This window comes from Marmota marmota, unplaced genomic scaffold, assembly GCF_001458135.2.
Source record: "Marmota marmota marmota unplaced genomic scaffold, marMar, whole genome shotgun sequence".
Classification (NCBI taxonomy): domain Eukaryota; kingdom Metazoa; phylum Chordata; class Mammalia; order Rodentia; family Sciuridae; genus Marmota; species Marmota marmota.
Genome location: NW_025999949.1, coordinates 9,636,863 through 9,648,266, shown reverse-complemented (window position 1 = coordinate 9,648,266; position 11,404 = coordinate 9,636,863). Strand labels below are relative to the sequence as shown.

The window sequence follows — 11,404 nt, the reverse complement described above, 5'->3', positions numbered from 1 at the left end:
CTTGTGGCTGGTGGCTACTGCCACCAGCCACAATTGGACAGAACAATCTAAGAGAAAATTGCATCAGATCCAGTATTTTTAAATAATCATTGAAGATAATGAGGTTATGAATATTTTATTCTTACACAAAGATTATTAATGTGAATTGTAATAATAACATTTAGAATATTTAATTTAAAATTAACATGTTTTCAGATTATTTTTATTATCCATTTTTGTAATGTTTTGTTCTAACATATTTAATGTTATTATAGATGGTAAAAAGTATGAAATTACTAAGCGTGATATTCTCCGTGGAAAATCGGTGCCAAATTATGCTGCTATTGAGCCAAATGGAAATGGTCTAATGATTGTCTCCTACAAGTCCTTCAAATTTGTTCAGGTTGATCAAGATCTTGAAGAAAATATGAATGAAGACATGTCAGAGAAAATCCAAGGTGATTTTATGTTTAATCTTTATAAAGCTGTGTGTATTCCTATACATAAACATTTATGTCTGTTTTGTCTTTCCAGTTAGGTTATGGGTTCTACCAGGTGGGATAGATACGTAATTTTAGTTTTCTTTTGTATTTCCCAAAAAAGACTTTTGTAAAATATACCACCTAAATAGTGGAAGCTATTTAAAATTTAATAATTTTGTGATTATCAAAGATTTTTTTTTAAATCTCTCAGCTTACTTGATTGCATGTTTAATAAATATTTAAATAAGTTAATAAGCAAATTAATAACTGTTGGCATTTGAAAAACCTGTATGATGGTATTAAGAGTACTAATGTTCTAAAATGAGTTAAACTAATATGCATGTTCTTATCTTTCATACTAAACTGATAGAGTTGCTTGAGGGCAGAATCAAGATTTTCTCAAGGTTGAATGAATGAATAAAGGTCATATTTTAGAATGAAAAAATTAACGTCTTTAAGAAGAAATTTATATTTGTATACAAAGATACATATTATTTTAAAACTATTCAAAAACATCCCTTCATAATCACTGTTCATATTTCTGATGTTCACAGCCAGGGATGTAATTTACAAATATTTCCACCAGGTTTATTATGTATATACACACCTCTAAGTACAAAAAGTTATACTTGGCGCTTTAGTTAGCCTTTAAGCACCTGTGTTTCTTCATATATTATGTGGTTTTTGTTAGATTCTCTTCTATTCTGTCTTAATTATAATGTTAAACCCTCCTAAAACTTTTCCAGATTGACTGTTCATATCCGCATGCCCTCTAGAACTTCGTTGATGAGCAGTTGGGCAGGAAGGAAGAATGCCCTGGTCATTGGAACCATTATGCCAAATAGCTAGGACCATGTAGTTGAAGACATGTAGTAGGGAGGCATGTGATAGCCCAAGTGGAACACACCTTGTGTTTAAATCACTAATTACTAGTCCAGATATTGTTTTATTGTTGACTTCTTATATCTTGAATTCATTATTTTTTTACAGAATTTTCACAAAATAATTTTCAAAAGTTAGGAATTTTTTATTAATCAGCATGTTTAAACTTTTCTGAGTATACATACTAGTTTCATTTTCTGTAAATCTCAGAAAGACTGGTATTGTCTGTTGGCTATTTGGTATTGTCATACTAAAATCCTAAAACATAATTTCTAAAAGCACAGAAAAACTCTAAAAACAACCAACAATCAAGAAAATTTAGATGTTTGTCTGTTTTTGGTGAGGAACTCGAAAATTTTGACTTGCCCTTTAGTTTGTTTTCATGCCTCTTTATACTAAAAGTTCATGTAATTTTACAGACTCTTGCTATCTTCATTGTTTGGCTGAAGTCTTCCGTTGGGTGATTATTAAATAAAAACTTCTTGGATAAACTTTTGAGGAAGACATATTTTATATTCTTTTCAAACAGGAATCCTGTGTGTGTGTGTGTGTGTGTGTGTGTGTGTGTGTGTGTGTGTGTGTGTGTAAGAGGGAAAAGGGGGGGGTGAGTATAGGGAGGTAGGTATGAAATGGGGATGAGGCATTGTTGTCCATTGTATTTTATGAATCCTTATTTCCTGAACAGTAGGTAAGACTGGAAGAGAATGTCAAGTAAAATTGCTACAATTCTTTAAGGGAAAATTTCCCAAAGTCTATGTGGGTTCATTTATAATTACTTTTTTTTTGTGAGATAATCACTAGAAGATATGCTAAGATTCTTTTAGAGATGGATATTCTTTCTTATGTTCTAGTCTCTAATTTTGTATGTTGTCTTCTTGTTTTTATTACATAATGCAGTATTCTTTTCTCAGTAGAACCTCTGTATTATTGGCAACAAACTGAAGATGATTTGACAGTGATAGTACGGCTTCCAGAAAACAGCGTTAAAGAAGATGTTCATGTGCAGTTTTTACCTGATCACATCAACATTATGCTGAGGGATTGCCAGTTATTGGAAGGAAAGCTGTATTCATCTATTGATCATGAAAGCAGTACATGGATAATTAAAGAGAATAATAGGTATATTTTTTTTAGTTTTATGTTTGAAATTTTACTTTTTTGTTATTTTTACTTTTTTCTTTTATTTTTACTCTTTCTACAGTTGTTATATCAAAGATGAATACAATAGTTCTGTTTGCATTTCTGATTTTTTTAAAATAAATTAAAAACAGATTTTTTACATCACACAGCATAATTATGGTTAAGATTAAAGATGCTAATGTAGTTATTGCTTGCAGTAGGTAGAAGTGTTTGTTATTACCAGCTCTGGGTACAGTAATAACACTAGGCAAAATGGTTATTTATTTTAATTTACACTCTTAAACTGTTAAATAGAAATCTTTTTTTTTTCTGTTAAGCTTCATTTGCTTACTAAATAATACAACTACCATCCCTACTTTCCATCCAGAGATATTTCATGTTTTCTAACAACATACACATCTTTTTTTCTTTTTTAAAAAAAGTTTTTGACACATACTATGCACAATTTATACATCTTGCTTTTGTTCATTTTCAACAATAAATTGGGTTAAATATAATTCATCAAGCAGTAATCCAGGAAAGGTCTAGGGGAATAGCTGAATTTCATGCAAACAGTTTGAGTGTTCAACACATGAACATAGACCACTATTGTTTTTTCAGTAAATTTGAGGTTTTTGGTTATGATTTTGTGTTACAAAAGATAATTACAATGAGGCGTAGGTGGTATTGTTGGCTTAAAAAAACATGATTTTCTGTGCTTGATTAAATTGTTCATCTCTCTCATTTTCCAGTAGTTAATGTTCTTTCTCACTTTGAAAGGGTTTGTTAACTAGACTGTATCTTATTATGTATGTTTCTTTTTGCTTGGATAGTAGGATCTGATGCTGGTTTTAAAATGTAGGAACGCAGTCATGCTGAAAGGGCTATGTTGTTGAGGTGTGCAAATTAACAATGGTTCATTCTTCGTAACTAAGATTATGTGAGCTATTTTAAACATCTTGAGGTAGCAACTAAGAATGTGTTTATACATTCTGGTCACTGGGTAAAAGTTCTTAAAAGTTATTTACATGTATTTTTTCAGAGAGGCAGAATAGTTCAGTAGTGAAGAACATGGACTTGGAGCCAGGCTGCTTTACTAGCTTGTGACCTTGGCAAGTTATTTAATCTCCTTTAAGTTCTTTTTTCCCCCATGCTTGTAAAATGAACATAATGGTACTTACTTAATTTGGCTGTGATGAGCAATAAGTGAATTTAAACATGCAAAGTGCTTAAGACGATGCATGGTATATGGTCAATGTTAGGTAAATGTAAACTGTCATTATTATCTTCATCATCAAGATTAGCCTTTTTTTGGTGTGGAGCGGACCAGTGATGGAACTTAGGGGCGCTTGACCACTGAGCCACATCCCCAGCCCTATGTTGTATTTTATTTAGAGACAGGGTCTCACTGAGTTGCTTATTAGTGCCTTGCTTTTGTTGAGACTGGCTTTGAACTCATGATCTTCTTGCCTCAGCCTCCTAAGCCACTGGAGTACAAGAGTGCACCACTGTGCTTGGCTTAGCCTTTTACTTAGAAAATATAACTTCATCTGGGCATTGCTGATTATGGTAGTAATTTTCAATGCTAATGCTAGGATCTCCTATCTCTTAAAATAATTTTAGAAAATTTTAAAATGCTGTAATTAATTCATGAGGTGGTAATAATAATAGCCTTAAAAAAGAATGATACGCTTACATGTTCTGTTTGATAATAAGTGTAATTGTATTTTTGAAATTGTTTGCTTGCATTTGTGTTCCACAGCATGGGTTAGTGTAGCACATGTACCAAAGATGTCACGTGGAAAAGGTCACTTTGCTGTGGAACAGCTCCTACCATCCCATTTTTTTCTGTTGCAGCAACGGCTGCTCACAGAGCATCTTACTTGAATTTCTTCTCCTATTGCCAAGGATCAAAGGCCAGCTGCCTTCTGTGTCAAACATCTGCCCTGACTCAGCTCTTCCCTCTCCTGCATCATCAGTCCCTGATCTCAGGGTTCCCTAACAGACATTTTTTATTTTTATTTTTTATTTCTGTTTAATGGTTCAAATGTACAGAATTAGATTTTGAATAAGTTAATAGAGACTACATTAACATCTTTATTTCCCTGTATTACCAAAGTTGTTTTCCTAATTCCTACATTTCTTTTCAATTCTTTAAAATCTATACATTAAAATTAACATTTGCATTGATTTAACCAACCTGATAATTTGATTAATAGATACATATTAATGGTTATTAGTTTGTGAAAATAAAGTTACTTGCTGGTTTCAGATACCAAGAACTACCTTATGGTTGTAGGCTTTCCTTTATGTGCATCAACCCCCATTTACCATTATTTCATATCCATGCTACTTGTGCATTTTTTTGTACTTTAAGTACTTTAATTTTAACATTCTGCACACCTGGACAACCACAGTACTTTTTGAGTAGACTCATTTTTTGCAGTCACTCCCCTTTGAAAGCCAGCCATCATTCCAGTGGTATTTTCTTGTTTGTTTATTAAGTCTAAATTATTTGCCCTTGAATTATAGGTTTTCTATTATATGCAAAGCTAAAATGAATAGGATTTTGGGTAACATACTTTCTGGATACCAGAGGAGTATTTCTGTAGAAGATTCTTCTGCTTGTTTTTGATAACAACTTGCATAGTTGTTTAATACCACTTTTCTCGTTTAAACTTTTAGCTTGGAGATTTTCTTGATTAAAAAGAATGAAGGATTGACATGGCCTGAGCTAGTGGTTGGTGATAAACAAGGGGAACTTATAAGAGACTCAGCCCAATGTGCTGCCATAGCTGAACGTTTGATGCATTTGACTTCTGAAGAACTGGTGAGCAGTTGCAGTAGTAGTGTGACTTTCCAAGAATCCAGAGTATGTTATGTGAGGATTGTCCCATGATTTTCAAATAGTATTTTGCTTTGACAAGTATAAAAGACATAGATTCAGTACTGTTGACCTGATTAATGTCTTAAAATGACTTAAGTTCTATTTCTTACATGGTGCGAATTCATATATGTGTGGGCATATTGTATAGGGGTGTGTGTGTATATATTTATGTATCTGCATATAGTCTCCTTTAGAAGAATTAACTAATAAATGCTGCCAGGAACAAATAATTATTTAACACTTTATGCTAATAATCTACTTATCATTGACATTTTCTAAGTAATCTTAGATTATCACAAGGATATATATGTAGATTATACATAGTATAGTTATTTTTGACAAAGTAAATTCTTGTAATGAGTACAATGACTAAGACAATACTTATTCAGCCATGGGGTTGAAAATGTTCCCATGCTAATTTGGACAGATACAGCAAAAAGTCAGTTATATATTCGTTTACCAAAAATTATATCAGTTTATGTAGAATGTCTGCTTTATTGCCATCTTGAATAATAATGATGAAGGCGGCTACATTAACAATTATCCTGTAGCCTTAGTTGCATCTTAAAGTAGAAAACAAAGTTTGGAATATTGAAAGTGAATGTCTTTGTCAAAAGGAAACATGACAAAAATAGAATTGGCCCCAATAATTGAAAATTTTAGCAAACACTGGAATTTATACGTAGACTACAAAACTTCAGTTTCATAGCTTTTTAACACAAGCCATGCAGGCTACAGAAATACTCCTCTGATATCCAGAGAATATGTTACCCAAAATCCTGTTCATTTTAGTTTTACATATGATAGAAAACCTAAAATTCAAGGGCAAATAATTTAGGTTTAATAAACAAACAAAAAAGTACCACTGGAATCATGCCCCAAACGGCTGGCTTTCAGAGGGAGTGACTGCATTCATTCGTTCAGCAAGTATTTATTGTGTATAATATTTCCAGGCTAATATTAATAAAAGACTTGTTTTGAAACAAGTGTTTCTTCTAACTACTTTTTAAACCTGATGGTTTCAAAGACATATTTGTATTTATGAGAAAGTTACGTATACATAGACATCATTATGTTTGTTACATTCTGAAAAGACAGTGCAGAATGAAAAGACAGTCCTGTCATCTGCAATTGAGAGCAGTTTTGTGTTTTTGAAATTTTCAAACTTACTTCATGTGTTGGCTATACTCTACTGTTAAATAGAATCATGAATGGTAAAAACAGACATTCCTATTATCATCTTTAGGAAAAGAGTATTTCACTATAAAGTGTGGTAGATTCTTTTTTATCAAATTAAATAAATTTTCTTGTATTCCTAGTGTACTGAGAATTTTTCTTCTGAATGGCTATAGAATTTTCAGTACTTGTGATAATACTTGTTTTGTTTTCTATTTGGTATTTTTAATTTTCATATATAGAGATTTGAATTCTTTTATATCTTCCATATGTCTACATGATTGTGTTTTCCTTTACATTTTTGAGTACATAGAACTTGTTTATAATAGCTGTTTTAATGTCCTTCTGTGCTGACTCCATCATTCTGTCATCTCTGTGGCTATTTTTATTGGTTATGTATTTGAAATTAGTTTTAATTATTGCTATAATCACAACATTTCTAAGGGTGAGTAAATGCATTTCCTTACTGTTGTTTTTGACTTATTTATTTCATTTTATGATCTAAGAATCCAAATCCAGATAAAGAAAAACCTCCTTGTAATGCTCAAGAGTTAGAAGAATGTGACATTTTTTTTGAAGAGAGTTCCAGTTTATGCAGATTTGATGGCAGTACATTAAAAACTACTCATGTGGTAAGTTCTTATAATAGTGTTTCAAAAATTTTCTAAATAAGTAGAGAAGTTACTCAGATGATAATTAAATGACCAAATAAGTATTTTGCAAAAGTAGCTTGATTATCAGTTAATGACTGTGCTATTAAAGTTGTACCAAATATTTATGCTTAAATCCCATCATTCTATAAAGTAGCATTGTTCCACAACACTAAATCTAATAAAACAGCGTTTCATTTTTTTGGTACTAAAGTGTGTTGATATTTTTCAATTGGCTTTTTTTCTGTACCAGTGTTTTATATACAGTTGTGACTCTATAATGCATAACTTTATATCTTCTTTTTTCATTGAACATTAGGACATAAACATTTCATGGTTTTTCTATCCCTTGTTAAATAGTTGGATTGTTTGTCCTATAATATTGTTGTTGGGAGGGTAGGTATATAACTTTTTAACTGCATTATTCATGAAGCTGCTAAAATAATTCCTTTGTTATATGAAGCTTTTCTATATTCATGAATATTTATCTAATGAAGAGTTAACAGAAATCAAATTCATGAATCATTGACTGAGTGTCTGACGAACTGAGTTCAGTTTTAATCTCATCAGTAATGTTTTTGGTTATTGCCTGTTTCTCTGCATCTTTACCTGCACCTTCAGTTTAGCTGTAGAGATGGTTCTCATAAAATCAACTCTAATCTGATCTTTACTAATTGGTATGCAAGACACAGCAGATTTTGTTTTAATATGAGTATTTTTTAAAACTGTTGACTGTTCATATATTAACTATTCTTTTGTGAGCAACTTTTTTATTTGACTTAGTGTTTCTTTGAATCATGTGGCCTGTTTTAAACTTGGAAAAATCCTTCTTTATCAATATTTAATTTTTTTCTTTTTTTCCCATTTTGGAATATTTTTATTATTCAACTCCTTAAATTGTGTTTTTTTCTTTCTTTCTCTCTTTGGTGTATCTCAAATATGTCACAAGTAAGTATTTTCCCTTGAGAATTACATTCTGTTTAAAAGCTTTGAGAATATTGCATCAGTACTACAGAATATTGCCTGGAGTGAGTCAGTACAATCACGATTTCAGCATTTGGTCGTCTGCTTTGATCTAGATTTTTAAGTTTTAAAACTTATGAGATATTTATGCTTAGGGGAATCTTGAGTCATTAGATCATACTACACACTCAAGTGTATATTACAGAGTTGATTTTGTGAGAACCATCTCTACAGCTAATCAGTGGCTGATTTGGAGCTACACATAAAGAAATTACTCTTATTACCAAATCTAGAAATGATGGGGCTTTAGGACACTCAGTCTAAGCAGAAGCAACAGAGTCAAGGGAATAACTTGTACTTTTGTTATTCTGTTTTTAGAACTCTTTGAGTCTTTGTTATAGGGCTTAAAGGCTCAAATGTTAAGAAATGTTTGCCAGATTTGGTCTGTTGTCTCTATCTTATAGAGAATTGGGGGAAAGTGTATTTTAGCAGAATTCATGGAACCAATTAAAATAGGAACTTGATTTACTTAATCTAAATTTCCCCCACCTTCTTAGAGGTTAAAAGAAAATCTCTTAACTGTTCCTCTTATTTACTTTACCTCCCTTGTTGTTGTATTTGTTTTGGTTACTTAACAGTTGTCTTTAATGGCTGGGAATTATTCTCAAAATTGAGTTGTAAAATTGAGCATTTCTAGATCTTGCTTAGCAGTGGCACAGGACCAATGACTAGGCCAAGGTGCTATTGAAGCTATACCAAAATTAAGTATTGATTTTATAGTTAATTTTTATCCCTGCGTTGCTCTGCCTCCCATCACCCTATAACACTAGTAAGTTCTAAAAAGCATGTGGACAGCATCTTGCTCATCACAGGATCCCCAAAGTTTATGATTCACAAGTGTTTAATAAATATTTTTAGACTGATTTCTTGGTAGCAATCATGAAAATTAAAAAAAAAAAAAAAAAAAGCTTCAGGTCATCTTTGCTTTTAAGAAATTGACTTTTACCTTTCAGTCTGCCTTAATACTCAGTGACTCTTCTAACTGAAGAGTGAAGTGTTTGGGGGAATATGGTAATGACCAATCTGGGTACTGATGCAAAGCCAGATAATGAAAGCTGTTTAGATTTCCTAGGAATTTTGCTTCCTGGATGTTGTTTATTTCCAACATATTCTATAGATGATGCCCTTAATTGTGAGCAAATGAGGGCCATCACAGTTCTCTTCTCTTTAATGCCTAGGGTTAAATTTTAGAAAATCCCTCTCAAGGTGTGACTTGATATAAGATTCTTAACTCTGATTCATTTAACCTTATATGTTTTTGTAATGAAGAATCTGGCTTCTCCTCCTAAAGTTATAATCCTAAAAGCTGTAACTTCTAGTTATTATTTTTTGCCTAACTTTTATATGGAAAGCACCTGATCTTAGGTGTCATAATCTATTTTCTTTTAAGATTTCAACAATTTGTAATATGTATTTCAAAATACCAATCTTGCAAAGCTTGTGATACAGTGGGCTTAATTTTAAAACAAATTTTAAAACATTTTGGTGTTTTTCAGCACCCCCAACAATTCAGGTATATAAGGTGATAAAATGCTCATATATTTTAAACTTGTAAAATGTGGACAATACTTTTTTTAATCTTGTTACTAGGGATTAAACCCAGAAATGCTTAATCACTGATCCACATCCCCAGCCCTTCATACTTTTCATTTTGAGACAGGTCCTTGCTAATTTGCTGAGACTGGCCTCAAACTTGGCTCTCCTCTGCCTCAGCTCCCAAATCACTGGGATTACCAGTGTGTACCACCACGCCTGGCTTCATACATGTTTAAGCATGTATGAAATGTTGACAGCTTCCATTTTGTACAGTATTCTTCAGTATGTAAATATGGGTATAAATTAAAATATGATTTAATAATATGGTGGTATGCTTTATTTTTAATAAAATGAAGTTGTACTATAAAATAGACTCAATAAAATATAAAGTTAGGTTCTCTGTGAATTTTAATTCATTTTAGTACTGCTAAATAGTATTGATTACTAGTTTAATGTTATGTTGGTTACTGAGAGACCTCCAATTAATCTCATTTCCTGTGTTCGATCATGTTACTTAAAACCAAGGAGTCACAGAGAACCAAAATAAAACCTTTGTTGATGAGCAATTATAATACAAGGCTTAGTAGATCTTCTCACTGTACCCTGGAATTTAGCAGCTTTCACCATAATTACACAATGCCAAACCAACTCTTACTGCCCCAGGAGTTGTCCCTGGAGGGCCCTCAAGTGCCTTAGAGGAAAAAGTAATAGAATTGAGCAGAACATGCCCAGATGTTTTCCAACCAGTTGTGATTTCACTCCTTGGGGATTTATAAAAGCTAAATTATTATCAGTAGCTAATCTGCTGAGTGTCATGTGGAAACATCAAAAGTTTGGAAGAAGTATAAATATATAATAAACAAAGACAGTCCTTCCAACCTTGAAAAAACCTTGGGTTTGTAGAAGTAGCTGTATTTAATCTCCATTTTATAGATATATTAGGCCAAACTGAGATGAAGTTTATATGAGATTACTCATAGAACCAATATTAGAAGCTAAACTATGGGCTTCCAATATGTTTTGCTATAATTTTCCCTAAACACTGGTATCATAACTTTGAAAATTGGAAATCCTAAGCTACTATATTCAGTACCTACTTTTGAATAAAATGTGATCTGAATTTGAAATGTGAATGATAGACTTCTGTGATAAACAGGTTATGTTTTCAGAAAATTCAGAGATTATACAGTCCCCCATTAAACCATAACTCTCAGAGACAAAGTTTGATGAAACCTTTCTTGTATTCTGTACATACTTTGAAATTTTTTAATCACAGTTAAATCTGGTTCCATTTGCTAGAGCTGCCTTAGCAAAGTATCATTAACTGGGTGGCTTAAACTATTGTATACTACAGGTCTGAGATCAAGGTGTTAGAAGTGTTAGTTTCTTCTAAAGACTCCATCAATGGCATGGTTTTCTCTCTGTTTCTGCATCCTAATCGCTTATAAAGGACAACAGACAATAGTCCTGTTGGATTAGGGTCTACCTAAATCACCTCATTTTAACTTTTTTAAGTTGCTATTCCAAACTACAGTCACATTCTCAGATAGTAGAGATTAGGAATTCCACATATGAATTTGAGGAGATAAAACTCAGTTCATTACCATATCCTTCACTTGGATTTTAACAGTTGTTAACGTTTTGCAAATTTTTCTTTTTTTTTTTTTTTT

The 11,404-nt window shown here is 32.1% G+C and overlaps 1 protein-coding gene across 2 annotated transcripts in view; it reads left to right on the top strand.

Moving 5' to 3' along the window:
• Nudcd1 (NudC domain containing 1) overlaps window positions 1–11,404 on the top strand; it is a 68,047-nt gene that overhangs the window by 33,125 nt on the left and 23,518 nt on the right. The window contains exons 5-8 of one of the 2 annotated variants that reach the window (XM_015486381.2): window positions 255–437; window positions 2,258–2,462; window positions 5,148–5,292; window positions 7,032–7,157. In XM_015486381.2, the coding sequence (XP_015341867.1) occupies window positions 255–437; window positions 2,258–2,462; window positions 5,148–5,292; window positions 7,032–7,157 (659 nt within the window). Of the gene's footprint in view, window positions 1–254; window positions 438–2,254; window positions 2,463–5,147; window positions 5,293–7,031; window positions 7,158–11,404 lie in introns of both variants that reach the window. The other variant, XM_015486380.2, reaches the window with a different exon arrangement.